The 25,604-nt window shown below is 39.4% G+C and overlaps 1 protein-coding gene across 14 annotated transcripts in view; it reads right to left on the bottom strand.

Annotated features, from left to right (window-relative positions):
* Positions 1–25,604, bottom strand: part of cacna1db (calcium channel, voltage-dependent, L type, alpha 1D subunit, b) — a 96,121-nt gene that overhangs the window by 40,752 nt on the left and 29,765 nt on the right. For all 14 annotated transcript variants that reach the window (XM_039799756.1, XM_039799761.1, XM_039799753.1 and 11 more), the window contains exons 4-9: positions 13,345–13,484; positions 12,447–12,589; positions 11,423–11,575; positions 7,187–7,383; positions 4,232–4,335; positions 2,688–2,857 (exon numbers count right to left, since the gene is read on the bottom strand). In XM_039799756.1, the coding sequence (XP_039655690.1) occupies positions 2,688–2,857; positions 4,232–4,335; positions 7,187–7,383; positions 11,423–11,575; positions 12,447–12,589; positions 13,345–13,484 (907 nt within the window). The remainder of the gene's footprint in view (positions 1–2,687; positions 2,858–4,231; positions 4,336–7,186; positions 7,384–11,422; positions 11,576–12,446; positions 12,590–13,344; positions 13,485–25,604) is intronic.

Genomic DNA, 25,604 nt, shown 5'->3' with positions numbered 1-25,604 from the left:
TGAATGACATGGTGGATTATAACAAAAATATGATATTAAAGCAATTTTTGACAGTTATCGAAGTGATAGGACTCTTCCTCTCACACAGTGCAACAAAAGGGTAGTCCCCGACACATCAGACTCTGATAAAACACAGATTGCCAGTGCGAATTGGATAAAAAATCTTAGCAAATATGGCAACTTGGGTTTGTTTGACTTGAGCCATAGCCAAAGTCAAGTAAAACATGTTTAAACATGTGGGTATATATGACTAAAGTAGACAAAATGTGATATTTGCAAAACACAAGATTTCAAAAAATGTTCCAGGGCAATTACCAGTAATTAATATCAAATATGTCCAATGTTAATTTTTCAGTTTATATTCTTGTTGACAAACAGTTTCATGTATTATGCTGCAATGTCTTTTATTTTCAGTTAGTCTGTTAAGGTTTTGTAGCAGAGATTAAACAATGAAACTAAGTTCATTAATCCCTTACAATGAGGCAGAGTCAAGAGTGTAATTGGAATTTTGTTGAATTATGCCTTATACAGCTTTCAGTTTAGCAAGGTTGAATGCTTTATATTACATATGAGGCTAAAGAAACACAAATAAATGTCCTAAAGACACAAATTATCACTTTTAGCCAGCCAGACAGCTGGAGATGGTCACTGGCAGATAGAGGTTTCTACAAAGACAGGGAAACTGAGTTCAGGAAATGGTCGATTGAAGAACCGAACAATAAAAACAGTGAAGAACACTGCACACAAATGTATGATAATGGACACTGGAATGATGAAAACTGTGAAAACCCCTTTGCAGCAGTGTGCTTTGATGTCAGAGGTGTGAATTTTAACTACTGATCCTTTATGTGCCTTTAATGTTAAGTTTCTGTTCCAGTCTGCAGTAGTTTCTCTCCCTTACTCATCTGCATGTACTCTCTTTTCCTCCGCTTCTCTTTGTAATTTTGGTATATTGTTTTATTTTGCTCAACTAATGGATAGCAAGTGATGTACAGTCTGAGGATTACATGTCCTCAGTTTTTATAGATGTAGATAGATAGCACATTCACTCTTTTTACAGGGCTGAATGAAATATTTGTCCTCATTTACTACTCTTTGATGTGGACTGCAGCCCAGAGCCGCTGCAGAGTGTACCACACAGACCTGGCCAGTTTGAGAAATGAGGCAGACAACCAAAAGATAAAATAGCTGGTACCACCAGGAAAACAAGTCTGGACAGGCCTTTTCAGAGACTCCTGGAAGTGGTCAGATAAGTAAATCCTAACTGTATGTTTAATGAAACTCTTACAATGCTTCATGCAACCACCTGCAGCCTATTTATTTAAGGATCATGTATTGTCATTGTACAAGACAGGGCTGCACAACAAAATTCAGTTGTAGTCCCTTTATGCTACACAAGAAAAAAAGAAAAAAAACAGTAGTGCATTCCTGTTGTGCATTTTTTGAATTTGCATCAGGGTGAATGATTTCTTAATTTTCCACTGTCAACACAAACAGGACCCATATCCCATTTACCGTACAAGTCAAATGACTAGTCAGAAATTACATGAATGGATTCTAGGTATTTGAATTTGATTTCTCACCCAAAAACCACACAGGATGCAAACATCCTGTTCCCACAATAAGCCTCCGCCACATCAGAATAAGCACTATCGTCTCTCTCATACCAGACACACACACACACACACACACACACACACACACACACACACACACACACACACACACACACAACCTAACATCTACAGTTACCCCTGTGTTGTCATGGTGACAGCACACACAAGGCCACACCATAGAAAAGACTGAAAATCATAGCTTTGCTGGCACCCACCTTTTTAGTGCTACCTCAGAAGTTGCTACCACGGCTGAAATCACAGTTTTTTACTCACTTACTTCACTACTTCACTTTGAAACTATATGCACAATGTGATACTGCAGGGCATTGTGTTTCACATACAAGTGGTGTAAGCAAACAGAAGACACACAAGAAAATATATTATACTTCTATCATTGACCTAATTAACGGCAGAAATATAAAATATAAAGGCAATGTAAAATAGCAAAAACATGAAATTAAGATTATGTTTTAAGAGTACTACTATAATACTATCGCATTACGTGCTTCACTCAATAAGAGACATTTTGCCAGAGAAAGAGTCTCTGTGATTTTTCTGGTGGTGAATGTCTCATTTTGGTACAATATGTAACTGTTTTCTGGAATGATTCACTCTTATTGAAATGGCCAAACTGCACAAGATGATGCTAGGAAAAAGATGTATTTTATTAAATGTGTTGTTGTGAGGTGACATTTGCGTGTTGTCTGCAACTGGCAACATGTCATACTGTCCCTTCTCGTGTTCAGCATGTCATTTCTAAGTGTAACCTGTCAGTATGTCAGAGGAGCAGTTTTATTTGGTCACTCTTCACATGCTTGAAAAAGTCAGTCAATAATAAATTAATTGTGGAAAAGTCATGTCTTACCAGTATTAGCTGAGCCAGGGTATTTGTCCCACATACTGTACATAAAACACTTCCTTTATGTTACATTTAAGGCAAAGCATCAGTGAACAACAGATAGATGAGTAATGGTCTGCCCTCCTCACTTGCCTCATTTTACTATCAGTGAGATAAAGAGATGTGCAACATTAGGACAGAGGGACAAAATAGATTAAATCAAGGAAACTCACGGTTTCGCTTGCCCTCCTCGTCTCCCTCCTCCTCGTTCTCAGGGTCGATGTCCTCAGCCTGGGTGATCCAGTCCAGGTAGCCTTTCAGGTCTTCCTCTAACTGCTGCTTCTCACGTAGCTTCTGGAAATCGCCCCGAGCCTTGGCTTTTTCTCGCTCTTTGGAAAACTCTCTGGATGGGGCAGAGCATAATTGTGGAGGTATTAAGGGTACAGCACTACTAGTTTGCTGTAGTTTAAGTCCTGTCACTTCTATGCTGATGATTCACAGCTGTATCTCCTGCTAAAAACTAGGGACTCACAGCCTCTTCTAGATTGTCATAGACATTAAAGGTTGGACGGCAAATAACTTAACTAAACAATAACAAAACTGAAATAATTATCTTTGGTCCCTCTAAGTCCAGAAGTCATCTCACCAGTATGCTAGGCCACCTCATATAAAGTCACATGCAAAAAACCTTGGTATCATATTTGACTCTGAACTCTCTCTTGACAAACAAATTAGTTATGTTGTTAAAACTAGTTACTATCAGTTAAGAACCATTTCCAGACTAAAGCCAATTTTGTCCTTTCATGATATGGAAAAAGTAATGCCTTCATTACATCCAGACTAGACTATTTCAACTCCCTCTATTTAGGCCTTCTCCAGTCTTCATTAAGTCGCCTACAGAATGCAGTTGCAAGGACGTTGACTGGTACTAAAAAATGTGACCACATCACCCAAGTGCTAGCCTCTCTTCATTGGGTCCCCATCCACTTCAGAATCCAGTTTAAGACTCTGCTGATTGCCTTCAAGGCTCTTAATGGTCAGGCACCATCTTATATTACGGATCTTATTCACCGGAACTCAGCCCCGAGGTCTCTTAGATCTGATGACAAATCTCTCGTGTACGTCCCCCGATCACGGCTCAAATTAAAAGGTGACAGGGCCTTTGCAGTTGCTGCTCCACATCTGTGGAACCAACTGCCGTTAGATATCAGATGTGCTCCTTCCATTTCTGTTTTTACTCACTTGCCTTTTTAACACACTAATCTCTCAATCTGTTATCATGTCAATGCTTCTGTATTAGTGATTTGCTGCTTGTTGTTGTTGTTGGGATGCTCTTTTTGTGTTTTCTTCCTACTTTTTATTTTTACATTTCAATGTTCTTTTGGTTTAAATGTGCTCTAGAAATTAAAAACTATTTATTTTTTTACTTTTATTTATAAATGTATTTATACTATACTTTTTTATTACTTACTTACTATAATGACTGTCAAATCTGAGTGAGATAATAACGTACAGGATCAGAACAAACACTGAACAATATATCTATTATTTTCAAAAAACTGCATATCCTTTTCAGGGTCATTTACAGTTTTTATTCATTATTTATAGAAAATTCTTATTGTTTGAAACAAATTGGTGTATCGATTGATTTCGGCGCATTTAAAAAGCACATAAAAGCACATTAAAACAAATCATAAAAGCGACCAGTTACTGAAAAGGACAAAAGGACAACATATTTTCAAAAGCATAAATAAACACAAGCACACTTAAAACCTACCCGCTCAACACACCCAAAACCAAGTTGAGAACAAAGAAGGATCCAAAGATGACCAGACTGACAAAGTAGACCCACGGCAGCTCAAATCCCATTGCATCATTCATCTAAATAGAAACACAAGTAGAGAAGAAGACATATAAGACATGGCTTATTCATACGTTACATTCATGTTTCATAATTGTGCGCATATTCTCTTCTTTTTTATAATATTTTTTGAATTCTTTCCTGTTTCATAAAACTTGTTGAGTTGAACTGTTTTACTCGAGTTAACCCAAAAGAGACTGATAACTCTTTGAAAAGACAGTCTTCCGAAAATTAAAGGAGTGAAAAAAAAGAGGAAGAGAAGGTCCTAACCACTTCAATCATTAATTCATAACTGAGTATGTAGTATTATTCTACCAAATGTTTGGTTTGACAGCTCGTTTACACTGGCCAATGGGATGATGGTACTGCTGCTATTTTTCACAGCTTCTGCCTTAAAACCACCTCTACTCAGTCGCACCTTTATGCACCACACATAGTATTACCTATGACCTGATTTAATGAAAACAAAAACAGTATTTAGTGCTTCTGAACGTTCTAGCTATTTACAGTTTACTTCCAGGCACAGCCATAAAAAATTAAATTTTTAAAGTAAGTAATCACATGTACTGTAATTAGTGTAATTGTGTAGGCTTTTGTGTACCTTTTGGAGTCCATCTTGCTTAGCTCAAGGGTGCCACTTTTCCAGTACTGTATTTAAAATAAAATGAAGGCAGCTCAAAGCCCATAATGTCCCTTGGTGGGAAAGAGATCTTCAGAGAGCTACAACTAAAACTGGAGCAGGAACTGTGACCACTAGAGGGCACCATGTGAGAGACAACTGGGTTAGTAATGAGTAGAGGAGGTATTAGAAGATGGGATGTTTATTAGTGATGAAGATGTGGCAAATGACAACACTACAGAGCTAAAGTGCCTTTTAGTAGAGCTGTTTGGCAAAGAGACAGATAGACAGACAGATAGCTGAAGTTTGTCCATTTATAACCACACAACTGACTTTCTTACGCAGTCCAAATAACATTCACACATTTGAGACTTTACTTTCTTCGCCCCATGTACATAATTTATTATTCAGGAACTATTCATGCACAAATGGAGAGATTGTGGGCTGCCAGTGCTGGACCAGCACCCTGAGTGGTTGGGGGTACAGTGCCTTGCTCAAGAGCACCTGGCAGTGCCCAGGAGGTGAACTGCCATCTCTACAGCTACCAATCAACACTCTGTACTTTGGTCCGTACTTGGACTTGAACCAGCGACCCTCCGGTTTCCAACCCAAGTCCCTACGGACTGAGCTACTGCCACCCCCAATGATTGCATGCATGCAATTCTACTCAAACACTCATATTCCCTCTGAAGTAAAACCCAATGCTTTATTTCTTTATTTCTGTGTATAATTTGTTGTGCTCTTGTCACTTTGTTTTTTGTGTCTTTTCTCTGTTTAAAATGTAAACTGTACAAAATGTCCATTTCTATGTAACTTTCAGTTTTCAGTAAAATATGTTGCAAAAAAAAAAAATGCGGCTGGTAGAGATGACACAACGCCCTAACTCCGCCGCAGCCTCCCACCCTGCAGTGAAATTCTATTGATTTCTGTAGGAAAGGTCAGATGTTAATCTATCCATCTGGCTAACTATCTATCTATTGTTCGTCGAGTTTGCTTCCTTTCACTTTAACAGAAGTAAAAGCATTGGATTGCCATGGTAACACATACATGCATAAGAGAAGTAAAGACTGTGAGGGAGAGCGAGAAAGGACCACAGAGAAGGAGGGAGAGAGGTTCATTATTTCATAGACGACGGTCTCCATCAATAAAAGGATGTGGGTGGATTTTGATGAAAACTCATTGTGAGTTGAGCTTCAATCCTGTAAGTGTTTTGGCTAATTAAAAGCTTTTGGTGATTTTTGCTAATGAGAAGCTGATGGTTTTAAAGGGAGCCTGGTTTTTTAATTTTAAAACACTTGAAAGAAGACTGAAAGAAGAGTGATGGTTCAGGGTCAGGCTACAGTTCTCAATGAGGACTACTTTGTAATAAAAAAGACAGGAACAGAATGTAATTTAAGATGTTATATATTGAAGGCCTCAATGAGTATGTTGCTTGTAGCCTGCAAATTTTCAGTAAAACCGTCTAATTTATCTTTAGACATTATTATTGTGATTGTGTGATTGTATTAAGCATAACACTTTTGTTTTGTATATCATCTTTTTCACTGTGTCCATGTTTCAGTGATTTGCTATGTGAATATAATAATACAATACAATGGTAGTTGCCTTGCCCATATAATGCACATTACCTTAATCATGTGAAGAAGTTAAGACTTCAATATAAGTTAAGACTTCAATATATTCATCCTTTAAATTAATATTTTGAGCTAAAATAGGTCTCATATAAAATGAGGAAAAATGTAATTCTCTTTCCAGGAAATAAGGCATTTATACATGGGGTAATCATGATAAATATGTCACCTTGTTTTCATCTGCAATCTTAAAATTGCCCAAGATGACATCAGCATAGCTTTAAATATGCTGGAAGTAACACAATGTTTTACAAGGTTCTGTCAAAATCAAAAACCTGATAAGTGACACACATGGAATTAATAAACCAAAACAATACCAAGAGTCTGGGTCTGCCGAGGTTTCTTCCTAAAAGGGAGTTTTTCCTTGCCACTGTCGCGATAGCCACTGCTAATGCTTGCTCTTGATGGAATTACTGTAATTGTTGGGGTTTTGGAAATTACAGAGTGTGGTCTAGACCTACTCTATCTGTAAAGTGTCTCGAGATAACTTTTGTTATGATTTGATACTATAAATAAAATTGAATTTGAATTTGAATTGAATTGAAATTGAATTGAATTGAAAACATATGCCGCCCCAATTGGGCATCATCAGAGTCATTTTGATGCAGAGTGTCAGATTACCCAGTAGAGAACGTCGGTCCAGCCCTCCATGGTGATGCACTGGAACACTGTGAGCATGGCAAACAAAAAATTGTCGAAGTTGGTAATTCCGTTGTTGGGGCCTTGCCAGCCCTCTCTGCAAATTGTACCATTGAGCAGGCAATGACGGCCGTGCCCTGATACAGCACATGGCGTGGGCTCTTCTTCTGCGAGGGCACCTGGGGGCACGGAGTAAGACAGATGAATCTACTGATCTACAGTTTTTTCTACTGGTGTATAATAAAGGCTATGAAAAAGTTTAAACTGAATCATAACCATTGACAATAATATCCCCATGGTTTGAAATATTTCACCCTGCGTGCCTCTGATTTGTAACAGCCTTCGATTTATAATGACATCTTTTTCTGTTCTTAAATCTTCAAACAAAACCCTTTTAACTGAATTTATGGTAACACTTTAAAATAAGGTACACAAAAATGTAGGTAGTTACTGAGGAACGAACGAGGAACGAATGAGGAATGAATGAGGAACGACTGATTAGTCAATAAGTTCCTGTATGACTGGGACTCAAGCACTAATGATTAGTTACCGATAAACAGACTGGGAGTGTCTGTATTAATAAATCGTTATGTAATGGTAAGTTAATGAGAAGTTACTGTGGAACGAATGAGGAACGACTGGAAGTTTCTGAATGACTGGGAATCAAGCACTAGTGAAGCATTGTGAGTACTTGCAAATAAAGTAATGCATCTAACTGAGTGGTTAATACTTAGCGAATGATTACATAACCAGCAGAGGTGGAAAGTAACGAAATACATGTACTCACGTTACTGTATTGAGTAGTTTTTTTGTGTATTTTGTATTTTTTAAGTAGTTTTTAAAATCGGTATTTTAAAATGTACTTGATTACATTTGGAGTGAAGGATTGTATTTCGCTACATTATAAATCCCATCCGTTACTGAGTAAAAAAAAAAAAAAGACGAAAGGAAGAAAAAACATCGAGCCCTGAATGACTACATCAGACCATAGACTGTAATGCACCCTGAATGCAGCAGCATTCTTTATTTTCGTTTATTTTGCGCGAACGTATGCAGCTTCTTCTTCTCTGGTTGTAAATCGCAATTAAAAAGTAGTAGAAGAAGAACTGCACCGTTGGACCCATGGATGTCGGACCTGGAACTGAGTGGGAAATGTGAGCATGGACGTAAATGAGCTGTTATCCCTCAAAAATGACTTGACTGATGCAGAGTGCCCACCGACATCTGAAGCTTGGCTAGATAATTATGCTGCAAAAGCAACAAGTCATCCTAGTGATGCAGCAGTCAAGACCAGCTTTGTGACAAACTACAAAGTCGCCAAAACAGTAAGCCATTTTCTGAAGGGGAGTTTATTAAAGAGTGTTTGGTGGACTCTGCTGCGCTAATATTCCCAGAGAAAAAAAGAGACGTTTGAGAACGTGTCGCCTGACATAAAATTAATATTGAGCAGAATTAAGTTTAGCCTATTGGTCCGACCCTCCACAACAGTCCCTGTTTCTCATGTGGCCCCTTGGGAAAATGAATTACCCACCCCTGCCAGGACAACCTACGTATGTAGGAGACTGGCTAAATTAATTCACATACATCTAATTAGCTCATATGGGCTACTTAGGTGTGTAGAAGCTAGCTGCTATAGTCTGGGCTCTGAACATTAGGGTCTGTTTATATTAATATACAGTATCTCACAAAAGTGAGTACACCCCTCATATTTTAGTAACTATTTCATTATATCTTTTAATGGGACAACACTGAAGCAATTACACGTTGCTCCAATGTAAAGTATTAAGTGTACAGCTTGTATAACAGTGTAAATGTGCTGTCCCCTCAAAATAACTCAACACACAGCCATTAATGTCTAAACTGCTGGCAACAAAAGTCAGTACACCCCAATGTTAAATTCCCATAGGCAGATTTTAATTCCAAAGGCCAAGGGAACTTTATCAGGATGCATAGTATCCTGGATCCATGAAATAACTGGCCTTTATAATAAACATCTTCCTGCCTCTATGGGAATTTAACATAGGGGTGGACTGACTTTAGTTGCCAGCAGTTTAGATATTAATGGCTGTGTGTTGAGTTATTTTGAGGGGACAGCACATTTACACTGTTATACAAGCTGGACACTTAATACTTTATTGTAGCAAAGTGTAATTTCTTCAGTCTTGTCCCATTAAAAGATATAATTAAATATTTACTAAAATGTGAGGGGTGTACTCACTTTTGTGAGATACTGTAATTAACAGTCTATGGGTCTAACCCATTTATGGCGAGAAACACGTGATTTGGCCTTGATTTGCATTATAACTGTTGTTTGTTTGTGAAGAAAAGAAGGATGGCCCTCAGAACTAACAATGTATGGTACTTTTACTTTCAATTGATTGTTTGAAAACATTTTATGGGATGGTCCGAACTAAAATTGCACATTATATCTTTCGAAGGGTCTTAAATAATGTGTGACATGGGTTATGTTGTTATTACATGTGTATACATTTGTATAGATGTTTATACCCTTGTATAGATTTGTCTTTAATTAAAAACAAAAATAGTTTTGGATTTATGACCCCTTGTCCTATTTTCTCTACATGGGAGAGATCGCCCCCCCCAAAAAAAAAATTTAACCAAGTAACTTTTACTTAAAGTACATTTTAAATGAGTTACTTATTACTTTTACTTGAGTAATTTTTCAGATAGGTATTTTTACTTGTACTTGAGTAATGTTTAATCAAAGTATTTGTACTTTTACTTGAGTACAATATTTTAGTACTTTTTCCACCTCTGATAACCAGTAACTACCATAAGTGAAGCATTGTATGTACCTGCAAATAAAGTAATGCATCATACTGAGTGGTTAATCATTAACAAATGATTACTTAACCATTAACTACCATTAGTGAAGCATTGTGTTTCCTTTTGAATAAATAAGTCATTCAGGAACTTCTTATCTTTAACCAGTCATTCCTCATTTGTTCTTCAGTAACTTCTCATGAACTTACAATTCAATTCAATTCAATTTTATTTATAGTATCAAATCATAACACGAGTTATCTCAAGACACTTTACAGATAGAGTAGGTCTAGACCACACTCTATAATTTACAAAGACCCAACATTTCCAGTAATTCCCCCAAGAGAATTTTAGCTATTACCTCATGATTCATTAATACCGTAACTCCCGGTCTGTTTATCAGTAACTAATCATAAGTGCTTGAGTCCCAGTCATTCAGGAAGTTCTCATTAATTAACCAGTCATTCCTCATTTGTTTATCAGTAACTTGTGATGTTCATACGTACAGAGTAGTCAGGATCAGGTATAGGAGACTGCACTACTCAGTATGACACGATGTGCCCTGCTATGACATGAACTTCCACGATGACCTTCGAAGTCACTGTTCCATTATCTTTAATGTGACTATTATTTGCTACTGTTCATCACACCCCCAACCGGCCCCGTCAGACACCGCCTACCAAGAGTCTGGGTCTGCCGAGGTTTCTTCCTAAAAGGGAGTTTTTTCCTTGCCACTGTCGCAATAGCCACTGCTAATGCTTGCTCTTGAGGGAATTACTGTAATTGTTGGGATTTTGGAATTTATAGAGTGTGGTCTAGACCTACTCTATCTGTAAAGTGTCTCGAGATAACTTATGATTTGATACTATAAATAAAATTGAATTGAATTGAATTGAACTTCTGATGAACTTACTATTACCTAATGATTCAATAATACAGTAACTCCCAGTCTGTTTATCAGTAACTAATCATTAGTGCTTGAGTCCCAGTCATACAGGAACTAATCCGTCATTCCTCATTTGTTCCTCATTCATTCCTCAGTAACTACCAACATTTTTGTGTACTCTGTGTGTGTTTGTGTGTGTGTGTGTGTGTGTGTGTGTGTGTGTGTGTGTGTGTGTGTATACAGTAAGTACTTCTTGAATAATTCTGCCATGTTGGAAGCTGGAGTAAAGGTCAAGCCTGTTTACATAATAGCCAGATATTAGTCATTTAATCACTGGATTTAATCCACCATCTGTTGTTCTGTCCTGTTTTCAGCAGCTTGCCACCATTCACATACAAGGTAGATGTGTCCATTGATTAATCAGGGAATAAGTCCTGTATCTATCCTAAGAAGAGATGTATATGTTTGTTTATAATGTAGCTGGGGGGGGATTCAGACAGAATGATAACAAATTCAAATTAAACCTAAAACTATAGGCACTACCATACCTGTTTGTATCACGTAGCATGTGGCATGCATTTTGCCAATGAAGAGCTCCAGGCCGATGATGGCGTAGATGATAATTACAAAGAGGACCAGCAGAGCAATGTGAAGCAAGGGAACCATGGCTTTAATAATGGAGTTTAAAACCACCTGTAAACCTGCAGACACATACAAAAGTCCAGGTCAGAGGTAACATAGACAGAAATATATATATATATATTCATATAATTCTTTGTAATTTTGCTTATTTGAGGCTAAGAAGTACTTGCACTGGTGCTTTTACCTTCAAGGTTGAAAGCACTTAAATGGAAGTCGCTTTGGATAAAAGCATCAGCTAAATGACATGTAATGTTTTCCTTATTCAGTCAAAAGCCTTGCAAGAATTTCTCCCCTCTAACTCCAGAACATTATCTATATCTCTCAACGCCTCATGAGATCTCTGAGTAGGCATACAAGCCATCAAATCGGCTTCTGTGGCATCAGCAAACACGCCGAAATATCACAGCTTAATTAAACTGCACATACCGTCCGTCAAAGACAAATGTTAAACCAGAATAAAACTGTAAATGTTGTCTCAGCTCAGTTAATCTTTCCCAGAGGTCCTTTCCACCGAGATACTGGTGGATGATCCATTGCTATGGCAACTCAAAGAATGCAGACACGTTAGTACAACTTTATGTAAGGTCAAATATGACCTGAACAGAAATTATAGAGCGAGCACTATCTCCTAGGTGATAAAGGAATCGGGGCAGAACAGTAGGGACTAAGCTGATGTTTTCTTTGCGGGAAGGGAAGTTTACAATTTCTTTATAATACACACCGTACTTGATTGACAGCTGTCTCACTCTCTTGTTAGCTGTATTGCACCTTTATTTACACTGTTATTGCTGTTATTAGTACACAGAGAGTTTTGGTGACATGACCCCTTTTTAAATGTCTCACATCTTGCAGTATGCAGACTCCAGTATTGACTTGAGATTGTTTAAAACCTTAAGCTTAAGACCGAAAAATAGCTCTCCGTTAACTCACTAGGAACTCCAGAGACAAGGCGAAGGGGTCGTAGCACGCGAAAGGCTCTGAGGGCCTTGACATCAAACCCCCCAGGTTTGCCCCCAGACTGGCCGCCAGAGTCAGCGTCCTTGGTTATCATCTCTAGAACCACACTGAACAACCTGATGGAGAGAAGAAAGTGAAAGTGAGACAGAGGTTTGAGAATAAAGGAGAAGAGAGCAGTGATAAAGCTCTCATGAAAACAGAGCAAAACACATGAAAGCAAGAGACAGAAAGTAAAAAAGAAAGTCACGTGTCATCTTTGTAGCCGTCTCTGTGTACCTGTGTGTGTTCTTATATACATGCTCTATGTGTGTGTCTGTGCATATTTACCTTTAGTTTTTCACACCTCATTACAGTTTACATCAAAGTCCTACTGGGGCCAGGTGGTCTACTGATAAACCATCACTCTTAACAAGGCCATGTGTGTACTGTATATGTGTGTGTGTGTGTGTGTGTGTGTGTGTGTGTGTGTGTGTGTGTGTGTGTGTGTGTGTGTGTGTGTGCGCGTGTGCGTGCACATGTGTGCATGTGCCGAAACATTACTGCCATCTTACTACTGGACATGACGAGAATGATAAGCTGATGAGCCACGCAAATGATAAACAGCTAAATGTGAGTTAAGATCCTTGTGCAATTCATATATATATATATAGATATATATATATATATATATATATATATATATATGCGTGTGTGTGTGTGTGTGTGTCTGTGTGTGTGTTTGTGTGTCTGTGTCAAAGTACATGAGGGGCTGTATAAACGATAGTGTGAGTATGGAAGAAATAATTTAACTGTGTGTGTGTGTGTATGTGTTTATGCCTTTGACTGTGTATGTTTGCACATACATATTATGTGCTACCTAGTATGAACTCACCCCACTATGACAATGACAAAGTCCAGCATGTTCCAGCCGTTTCTGACGTAGGAGTTTTGGTGCATGACCAGGCCGTAGGCAATAATCTTCAAAAATGTTTCTATTGTGAAAATGATCAGGAAGGCATATTCTACTGTTTCCTGTATAGAGAGAGAGAGAAAATAAAAGAAAGAGAAAAGTTTAGACATCTAAGTTTACCCATACTTTACCAAAGAAATTCACTGTGGGCCAAATAATGTGCTCAGGGTTGCCAAAATAAGAGGCAAGTAGGCAAACAGGTGTAAGGCACAACAAAGAAAATATTTTCCTTGGTTATTATAACAGTTGGCATGGCAACGGGTTTCTTTTTTGTTAAAGCAAACTCTTTGACTTGACTTTGATCAGATCCACAGCCTCCTGCTGACTAAATAAAATCAGGTCTTCAACAAAGTGTCAAAAAATGTCTGAGAATGCATTGCTGTTATTCATGACACTTCTGTCGCTTCACAATACCCACAGTTTCAGTGTTGATCTAATCCTGTTGCAAAAACCTAAATTGAACATAAAACATAAGCATGGTACTGTCAAGAAATTTCGCCTGTGAGATTTGATTTTCACATCACCACGAGAGGACATACTGACTGGAATACTGAAATCTGAAATCTACATGCAAGGACAGAAGTGGATCTCACGAGTAGGTGGAGTAAATGTCTGGCTGTAGGTATATTTGTGTCATGTCCCATTTAGTGAGTAGGAGCCTTAATATGTCATTGGTCCAGGTTTCTGAGACTCAACAACATGATCTACAGTATATACAACCATTTAATTTTTTTTTAAGAAAACAATAATCATTTATAAAGTGTAAACCACAAGTTTGCTGTCATTTGTGTTCATAGCATGTTTTTTTAACTACACACTTATGCAAATCTTTATGGATGTTTGAAAAAGTGATTATAAGAGGGAAAATGTAATTTTCTTGTATGAGTAAAAATATCCATATATATATATACAATTTAACATATTCTGTTGTTGAATACATTGGTATACCGTGCATACTTTAAGATATGATATGCGTCTTAAAGTCATAGTTTTTCACTGATGCTGGAAAAACACAAAACTTGTGATTTTCATGTTTTTTCTTCATTTAAAATTCTTGTATCTATCTTGTTCTTTATTTTTTTAGCATGTTTCATGGTCAAACTGTAGCATTAACAGAAAAAAAACATTCAAACCTCAAACAAAAAACTTTTGTAAGATATCTTTTGAGAGCTCAAGGTTTTCATTCAGCAGCAGCATTGGGAAACATGACAACACCGGCCTTTTATGGAGGTATGTCGGTGGAGAAGACCCGTATGAAATTATAGCCCTTATGCTTTGGACGGTGGGGCCATAATATGATGCATATCCTCCTCATAAACACAGCACAGGAAGTGATACTAGTAGTTTGGAATAAAAAGAAGCACTGGGTCCTTAGCATGAGCAGTGATTATCACACAGAAAGAAACTCAAAAGATCTGACAGTATTGTCACAGTAGTTTGATTGACAGATGATCTCTGGGAAAATTAGTACAGAAACATCAAAGCAATGATACGCAATAAAGATGTTGCCAAAAAATATATTTCAGGGCCAAAAAAACCTCACCTAAGAGACGAAAACTCTTCAGTCATAGTGTACGTCCTGCTGCATCATCAGCATGTTTCCATGGCAACACTGTGTCTGCCCTGAATTTGGACATTTCCACACACATTATTTCACTTTCTCACCTCCATTTTCTTTCTCTCTCACAGAAACACCTTGCACTTTCCTACATATGAATTTTCTCCCCCTCCTCTCTCTCTCTCTCTCTCTCTCTCTCTCTCTCTCTCTCCCACACAAACTCCCTCTCTTTCTCTCTGTGTATGTCTCTCTCTCAGTTTCCCACAATTCAAAAGGTTAGTGAGTTGGCAGGTTTTAAAGCCCATTAAGCTAAGCACTTATCTTGTTGATTTAAAGGACACAAACACAAAAGGCGCACATGGACAGCATGCACAAAGACTCAAACAGACACATTCATGCCCACTGTGAGACACTGACGACGACAACAGTAACACGCGCACTCAGACTTCACGCCCACACACGCGGCCTGCAGTAGAGACCTGAAGTAGTACACACACTTCTGAAAGGCAGCAAGCCAATCAGACAGACATTTTCACACAGGGATTATAGACGCTCCTGGCAATGGTGACTTTAGCCCAAACCACCAGTTTGTTTTTGCAAGTTTTAGCTCCATAACTACTAGACAGGTGGTAGAGCAATTGTATACCAATCAGAAAGGTGGTTCAATCCCTGGCCCTGCAGTCCCATGTCGAAGTGCCCTTGGGCAAGACACTGAACCCCAAATTACTCAAGATGCTGCGCCATAGGTGTGTGAATGTTTATCTGATGAGCAGATGGTATCTTGTAGGGCAGCCTTGGCCAACAGTGTATGAATGTGTGTGTGAATGGTGCCTGTACTGTGTAAAAGCGCTTTGAGTAGTCGTTAAGACTAGAAAAGCGCTACATAAATGCAGTCCATTTACATTTATACTTGCATGTGTTGTATATTTTATTCAAATGCTGGCAATTTATTATTGCATGCAAATTTAGACGTTAGAATGCATTTTTTTTTCAGGCAGCCACTGGCTTTCATTTATTTCTGTACTAAGTACAAAGATCAATTTGCTCTGTAATCCATCACAATGAACATCAAGTGTGCATACATTTTAACCATGCTAGCGCCATGGCTCTAGAGACAATGTTGGTCCACAACTTTAGTCCAGAGATTTTATAAAGACATTCGTGGTCCCCAAAGGATGAATCCTACTGACTTTGGCGATCCTCTGACTATATATATCTAGCACCATCATGATGTTGAAATTTGTGGGGGGTTTAGCACTTATTTAGTCATAAACCTAATTACTGTGTCACATATTATATTTTACAGACTGAAATATCGCAACAACTATTTGATGGAGTGCCATGAAATGATGCACAGACATTCATGGTTCTCAGACGATGAATCCCACTGACTTTGATAATCTGCAGACTTTTCATTTAGCACCAATGTGCCTGAGCTAAATACTGCCTCACGGCTGTAAAACAGCAGTAATGCAGTTGAAGTTGCAAACTGCAAAACAATTATAACAGCAAACCTACTGTGATGAATTATAAAATTCAAACAAGAGCCTGGAATTAGATTTTACTACTGTGCATCCCTTCCTTTAAGGTAGGAAAAACACATTCAAAAATGTGAAACATTTCAGCATGGTTTGCAAATATTCAGCAGTAATGTAAAATGTTCCTGATTCTTAGTAAATAGACCAAAATCACTGCTATGGTCCTTTCATACTGTAAAATAGCCCAGCTGCTTCAGATGAAGAACTCAGCTGCCGTGTAAATATAGATTTTTCTACAATGGTCATGTCTTTGTCTGGCTCCTAATTGTTAACTGGTGTAAGCTGAGTGGTGGGCCATCACAGTAACTGGGTGATGACCTGTTAAGGTCAACAAGCAACACGACTCAGAGCTGTTTAACACTGATAAGAGCCTCTGAAGCAAACATGAACACACACACCTGCCTCCATCCAATCCAACATTCTTCTTCCATCCTCGTGTTGTTTACATAGGTCTGAAATGTCCACTCCTCTGTTAAGTGAACAGCTGACAAAGAGTGCGTGCGTATGTGTGTGTATCTGTCTGTTTGGAGTTCAGCCAACTGCCTTAAGGTTGTGACCTGGGAGTGAAGCTTATAATCAACATGGTCGTGTCTGAAAAATGGAGATTACTGCAGGACAATGGAGACAACAAATAAAACACACACACACACACAATAGAAACAATGCACATGGAAGAGTAAGCAATTACACGAACACACAACTAAACTGTCAGGTGTTCAAAAACTACAGCGATAACATTAAATGCATTTATTTAGGTGCAGGTTTACACACTGCTTTCATTACGTCGAGACAGTGTGTTGGCCTGCATATATCATTTACATACTGTATTTTATAATAATCGACTGATTGTTGAAAAGTTAGATCAAGTCATGCTTATTCTCTGTGTTTTTAAGATGTACTTTGTACTTGATTAAGGGCTACATGAAAAAAGTTTTAAAAATCTGTAGACCAGACCGGTTTAATTTCACACACATTTACAATCAGCAGACCCTCCTAAATGCCCCACTTTATCTACTGTTTTGTCCACTATACTCCTGGATAGTCTCTACCTATACAAATGCAGGTTAAACTGACAAACAAATGGAATTGTTTGTCCGTGACACAATGAATCATGGAAACAAGGACAAGAGCAGTATACAGAAGTTTTCTGGGGGCAGGTGCATGTGTGCAATGCTGTTAATGAAAACAAAACACTGCCACAGCTTCAAATTGAAAGCTTTCCAGTGAAAGGATTTGATTATGGCTTGACTATTTCGATGTTACATCAAGAGTTGTAATTACTGTGGCTAGCTCAACCTGGGTTATTTTAGTTTTAACTAAGTCATTTTAACATTTTGCAGATTTGTGTGAGCTGACGGCTGTATGTCGGAGCAGAGGAGAGTTTAGCGGTGAAGTTATCAGATGAAAGTGAATACAGAGTGTATCAAAAATAATTAATCCGAGAGTTACATGTACTTGTTTGCCTCTGGTTGTCAGTAGGGAGAGAGAAGAGGAGCGCGTTTGTTTGGCCGCTTGAGAAAAAGAGAGTTCAGGAAGGGAGGCCATGTGTGCCGACCGCCATCTGCTGTAGGTAATACACTGACTATGGATAAGTACCTGATACAACCCTACTTCTCAATATATTAACTATCCCTTTAAGTATGAATACATACATAATTATTGTTTCAGTGCTGCAATTTATCATATTCAGCAACTAAATGGAGACCCATCAGAAACTTAACGCTGTCATGTACTCCCCTTCTCCCTGCAGGGTACAGGAGTGGATTAAGTATAGGCAGAAAAGTAAGTATTTGCCCTCTGCCCTATTACAAACCTCATGATAGCTTTAATACACATGGAATGATGTTACATAATAAATATTAAATCCCTTTTATTTCTCACACCCCCAGAGGGTTTCTGGATAGTGAGTGAGTAACACATGGTGCTGTGTGACAGAATTATAGTGGGATTGAGTGCTGACCAGGAGGTGTAAAGAGAGAGACACCCGGACCCTGTCAACCCTCTTCTCAAGACAACCCTTTGTTCTGTTGGAACTGGGGAATGGACTGGGAAATACAACACCCATACTGGTATTCTGAAGAGCTAGAGAGTTGTTGTGTTTGGTTTGGTTTGGTTTTAAGCCACTTCCCGAAAGGATGAATGAGGTATAGGTTACAACTGTTCATGTTTCCCATGTCTAAGTGAAGTCCTCTATACTAATGCATCATGGTAATCTCCTTCTGTGTTTGTGATACAGCTGTGATAGGAATAGCGTTGCCATGGAAACCAGGCTTGTTTCATGTGTGGGCAGCGAATGAGACTTGAAGTTGGGATACTTAAGACAACTGCCTGTGGTACAGCATACCCGGTCAGATAAATAGGATTTATCACTGATGCACTCCAGTGAATGCTAAGTCCTTTGACTGGAACATCAAAATAATACATCATAAATCTATTTTTTTTAAAAACAGCAAATGCCTTTTAAATCAGAGCAGCACACATAAAAGGTGAGTGAGCAGCAGTGTTAAAGACTATTTGGTAACACTTTACTTGAAGGTATCTACATAAGAGTGACATGACAGTGTCATGAACACATGACACTGTCATGACACATGAACCCTAACCGTAACTCTAACTTTAACCCTAACCCTAACTTGTCATGACAAAAACCGAATGACACTTAATGACGCGTTATGTTATTATTATGTTTATGACTTGATTATAATGTTTATGACACGTTCATGACAGTGTAATGTCACTCTTATGTAGATACCTTCAAGTAAAGTGTAACCGACTCTTTAAGTAGGTTTTATAAGTTCACATTTTGTTTGAATATAAAAAGATAGTTCCAGTAGGCCTACATTTCTTTCTGTAAGTATGTAGGGTCTCAATAGCTAATTTAAACTCTTCTTAGGTGTGTTTTGGTGGCAATATTAAAATTGTTGCTACTTTAAAACCACATTTAGCCTCAAAGTGGCAAACATGTTTGGGAGTTTACCTTGATTGACATAATGCTCATCCAGCAACACCTCCGCTCAGGTTCCACCCATGCTGCCTAAATTTGGTTTTACTGGCTTTAGCAACTTACAACATGGCAGTGAGTGGTGTTGTGTGAGTGGTAATCCCAAAGTATAGGCCTAAATGAAGTCCTGTAAGAAAACTATGGAAAATGGCATGAACACTATACGAACACTGTACGTCCATGTTCTTCTAGTTAATTGCCAATGGCTACGTTTGTAGTGAAGGCAGGAGGATGTGACGTGTCCATTTGTCCTCCATTTCCTTAAACAACACAGGCCCAGGCACACAAAGCAGAGAGAAAATGAAGCAGCTTAATTGATTTAAGGAGGAGCAGTGCATCCTGTAAGCTCCCAAATCCACTCTTTTGGGAGCTGGACAAGAAATGTGGGTGGACGAAGCCAAGAGAGCTCACAGTCTCTGTACAGAGGACAAACAAAATGACCCAGATGATGTTTTCGGATACATAGAGAATGTGGAGCATGTTTTCAGTCAGGAGGAGTCAATAACTGTAAGGTTTAGGTTAAAAAAAAAACAGTTGTGCTGTTACTATAAATAGATTAAGGGATCTGAGACATGCCAATAAGCCTTATCCTCCCTATCATTAACGTTTTATTGATCAACCTATTAGCCTAGCTGGCTAAACCACAATTACCACTTATGAGATTGAGCTGTATAGATGCAGGTCTTTCTTGCATTCAGAAATCACCATGAACCGTTCCTACACTTGACTGGCCAAATGCACAACATGCTGGGCTTACTAAGCCTTACCTTACTTTTTCAACCCTGTTCCACCAGGAAAACATGACTGCTGTTCTGGAAACATCTCCTGAACTGTCGAACAAAGTTATTTTCAGAATAAATAAATGTCTGGTTTTATCATACAGTAATACATGTAGTTGTTACTAAGGTTCAGTAATTTAGAGAGGAAGCGAGTCACGGTAGCATTTGCTAAATTATTGCTATTTATGGCCAAGCTGAATCAAAACTAAAGGGTATTTTTCCAGACTTAAATCTACGTTAGTAAGCTGCAATCTTAAAGAGCCAGAACACAACGCATTTCTGCTATCCTGCTTCTGAGTTTGAGACGTAATAATATCAGTTAAAGAATGCATGAATCGCGCACATGCAAATGCCCTTAAAGGCAGGTGCTTGACCAATAGAAGACAGCAATGAAAACATTTAAAAAGGTCAGCACAACCTTTCTTTATGTTTTCACAACTTTATCAGTTGCCACATAACACCTGAACCATATGCCTTTCATCAGGAGTTGTAGGTGGCTAAATGTAAAATTTGCACAGGACAATTGTTTTGTGATGGAGGAGAAATAATGTTTATTAATAAACATTATTAAACTATTCTCTGGGTTTTAACTTTGGCTTGGAAAACTGCAACCGAACATTTTATGAAGTAAAGGATTAGAGTAACTAAATCACAGAAGGGCAGAGAGACAAAAATAAGAGTAGAGTAGGAAAACAAGGAAGAAGGATGAGGAACAGATTATGAAACCGCAAAAAAGAGAGAAGTGAAGGAAAGGAAAGATAGGAGAGTAAAGAGGAGATGGAGAAAAAGAAAAGAGGGACAGATGAAGATGAGACAGACAGAAGGAAAGACTATCAGTGTAATGAATGGTTTAAAGACACTAAAAAAATGAGAGTCTAAAATCTACTAATTTATTGTCAATCAGCTCACTGATAATCTGTTTGTGAACTCTAGAGTTACAGGGGGAAAAACCAAATTCCTCCCAAATATTTTGCAGTTGTTTGACTGTATATTGTACACTCTGCATAAGGCTGTAAAATGGTAATAATTTAATTGTTGTAGTTGTGTTCTGCAATAATAGAAACTCGCAGCAGTGGTGAGTTGGCTGTACTCTACAAGCACCACATTATGTTGTGTGAATCTTTGCAGTTATACAAACAAGTTCATTTTCTGCACTGTCCCACCACCACACATGACCACCTAATTAATTATCTGAATGTGATTGTCAGGGTTAGTTTTTCTTCCATGGATACAGTACAATGTTTTGAACAGTAATGAGCCATTTAGAAAACATAGACTAAATACTCAAAGGCACCGCTTGGACAACAATGTAGTGAATTAACATATTTGAATATGTGTCCATAGCAGTCTATAGAAATAGAAAAGGAAATTATTCTCCACAATATATTATGGAGAAGTAACATACAAAACACAAAACAATACCATTGGTTATGATATGTTAGCAAACAGCTGACAGCCATTTCACTTCACGCCATATTTAGATTGATTTGATACGATGTTTCCTTGTTTTGCTGGGCAACTGTAGGAGTAAATGCTTATCAAAATAAATAGTTTGGAATTTTTGGAATTCCGCCTAATCCCTTTCTTACCGAGAGTTACATACTACAGCCAGCAGACGGTTAGCTTAGCTAAGCAAAAAGCCTGGAAGCAGGGGGACACTCTGTCCAAAGACAAAAAGTACCAGCATCTCTAAAGCTAATGTTATATCTTGTTTGTTTGATGTGTACTAAAACCAAAGTTTAAAAGTGGTTTTATGGGGGGTTATATGTTATATGCTTCTCAGATGGTCCGAGTTTCCAAGATCAGAAGTCGTTCTTCCTATTTCGGTGTGTTCACAAGCTCTCAAGTCGGAAAGTCGGAATGTTGATTGTAACAACAAACATGGATGCAACTAAGATGTGTGGACTGCTACTACTCAGAGAGTTAAAACTCAATGTTGATAGTTTTTCATAGTATTTTAAGGTATGTTTAACGTTACCTGACTTGTTAATCAAGGTTGAATGCTAATAAATACTACTTTGCCTTCTGGCTCAGCTCTCTTTTCGTCACAACGGTGCGATAGATTGAATGTAATACCGCACCCGCTGCGCTGCGACCAATCTCCCGCTCCATTGTCCCCTCACTCGCAAACAAAACCCCAAGGTACTTGAACTCCTTCACTTGGGGTAAGGACTCATTCCCTACCTGGAGAAGGCATTCCATCGGTTTCCTGCTGAGAACCATGGCCTCAGATTTAGAGGTGCTGATCCTCATCCCAGCCGCTTCACACTTGGCTGCGAACCAATCCAGTGAGTGCTGAAGGTCACAGGCCGATGATGCCATCAGGACCACGTCATCTGCAAAGAGCAGTGATGAGATCCCCAGCCCACCGAACTGCAACCCCTCCCCACCCCGACTACGCCTTGATATCCTGTCCATAAATATTACAAACAGGATTGGTGACAGAGCGCAGCCGTGGCGGAGGCCAACCCTCACCTGAAACGAGTCCAACTTACTGCCGAGAACCCAGACACAGCTCTCACTTCGGTCGTACAGAGATTGGATGGCCCTGAGAAGAGACCCCCTCACCCCATACTCCCGCAGCACCTCCCACAGTATCTCCCGGGGGACCCGGTCATACGCCTTCTCCAAATCCTCAAAACACATGTAGACTGGTTGGGCATACTCCCAGGCTCCCTCCAGGATCCTTGCGAGAGTGAAGCGCTGGTCCATTGTTCCACGACCAGGACGGAATCCACATTGTTCCTCTTCAACCCAAGGTTCGACTATCGGCCGAACCCTCCTTTCCAGCACCTTGGATTAGACTTTACCAGGGAGGCTGAGAAGTGTGATACCCCTGTAATTGGCACACACCCTCTGGTCCCCCTTTTTAAAAAGGGGAACCACCACCCCAGTCTGCCACTCCTTTGGCACTGTCCCAGACTTCCATGCAATGTTGAAGAGACATGTCAACCAGGACAGCCCCTCCACACCCAGAGCCTTGAGCATTTCTGGACGGATCTCATCAATCCCCGGGGCTTTGCCACTGTGGAGTTGTTTGACTACATCAGTGACTTCCGCCTGGGAAATTGACGACAATCCCCCATCATCCTCCAGCTCTGCCTCTTACATAGAGGGCGTATTAGTTGGATTCAGGAGTTCCTCAAAGTGCTCCTTCCACCGCCCTATTACCTCCTCAGTTGAGATCAACAGTGTCCCCTCCTTACTGTACACAGCTTGGATGGTTCCCCGCTTCCCCCTCCTGAGGTGGCGAACAGTTTTCCAGAAGCACTTTGGTGCCGACCGAAAGTCCTTCTCCATGTCTTCTCCAAACTTCTCCCACACCCGCTGCTTTGCCTCTTTCACGGCAGAGGCTGCAGCCCCTTCGGGCCCTCCGGTACCCTGCAACTGCCTCGAGTCCTCTGGGATAACATATCTCGAAAGAAAAACTCCTTCTTCAGTCGGACGGCTTCCCTGACCACCGGTGTCCACCATGTTGTTCGTGGGTTACCGCCCCTTGAGGCACCCAAGACCCTAAGACCACACAACGCTCACCGCACCAGCAATGGAAACTTTGAACATTGTCCACTCGGGTTCAATGCCTCCACAGGGATGCACGAAAAGCTCCGCCGGAGGTGTGAGTTGAAAGTCTGTCAGACAGGGGCCTCCTCCAGACATTCCCAATTTACCCGCACTACCCGTTTGGGCTTACCAGGTCTGTCCAGAGTCTTCCCCCATCCCCTGACCCAACTCACCACCAGATGGTGATCGGTTGACAGCTCCGCCCCTCTCTTCACCCGAGGGTCCAAAACATACGGCCTCAGATCAGATGAAACGATTATAAAATCGATCATTGACCGTTGGCCTAGGGTGCTCTGGTACCAAGTACACTTATGAGCGTCCCTATGTTCGAACATGGTGTTTGTTATAGACAATCCATGACTAGCACAGAAGTCCAACAACAAACAACAAAAAGTTTATATAAAATACGTGAATTCATAAAAAGTTTCTTACCGATAATAAAACATCTAGTTTTGCCCGCCATGTTGATGACTCATATGACGTCAAGTCAGCAAGTCAGGCACCAAAACCTTTTCAGAGTTTCCGAGTTATTGTTGTGACTTCAGCAGGCATTCACGTGCATTTTCCAACTCAGAAACTTGTTTTTCCGATGTGTCCAACACCACATGAACACAGCATATTTCTTGGCTGAGAGCAGTGACTTGTCCTCATGGTGAGGAGTTGCTAGGCAACCAATGGAGATACTGTAAATTGTAGTTTTTACACTTACACTTACTTTTACAGGTTTTTGCATAACGATAATAAGATATAATGTGTTAATTTGTGAGTTTTAGGGATGCTGCAAGCCAGATTATTTTACCTTTGGACAGACCAAGGCTAGCTGTTTCCTTCTGCTTCCAGTTTTTGTGCTAAGCTAAGCTATCCGGCTGCTGACGAGCTTCATATTGAACCTACAGACATGAGAGTGTCTTCCTATCTGACTCTCAGCAGGAGATCAAAGAAAAAAAGATGTTGAACTACTCCTTTAAAAAAAAAAGGTAGTTCTTCAGATCTGTGATATTAAATCAGAGAGAGACAGTGCTCCTTTTCCTCAATCTCCTTCCTCTATTATCTTGCTCAAAGACCGAAACTATAGGACACAAACAATGTGCTCATCAATAGCCTCAGAGATCATCTTACAAAATAACAACACTAAATTAAAACATATTAATTAAGCACCAGAGCCGCTTCAGTCCATTCTGAGGTGCACAGCCTCTTGGAGAACAATTGCAAATGTCTTAAAAAGGTTTATTTGTCTCTCTGTGATAATGAGGAGCTGATAAGTGCTGAACCCTCCATATGAATTATGCAGTATGATTTGTATTTCACAATTATACAATATTTGTTTGTGACCACAAACTGCAAATCGATACAACAAAGTATCATATCGTAAATCTACCAGAATCACTCTGTGCTACATTTTTCTTTATTATCTGCGTTCTAATGATTTGTTTTTGGAGCCATTACACATTTTGAGTTGAACAACCAGTTGAAAAACGTGCAAAGTAGTTCACCAGCTGAGTTTCAGCTTGCTTCAATCCAGCTGTATTAGGTCCTCATTTTGTTCCTCTTAGTTGCTTTGCTGTTAGCCTGAAGAAAGAGAAAACTCTGCCATCCTTACTTCTCCTCCACCCCTTCTTCCCATCAGCCTAAGGTTTAGGTTAGGTTGGGGTTAGGCATGTAGTTGAGATGGTTAAGGTTAGAGCGGGAGAGTGCATTATGTAAATGAGGATCCTCACAAGTATGGAAGTACAAACGTGTGTTAG

This window comes from Perca fluviatilis, chromosome 5 (genome assembly GCF_010015445.1).
Source record: "Perca fluviatilis chromosome 5, GENO_Pfluv_1.0, whole genome shotgun sequence".
Taxonomy (NCBI): Eukaryota; Metazoa; Chordata; class Actinopteri; order Perciformes; family Percidae; genus Perca; species Perca fluviatilis.
This window is presented reverse-complemented; position numbering and strand designations above follow the sequence as displayed.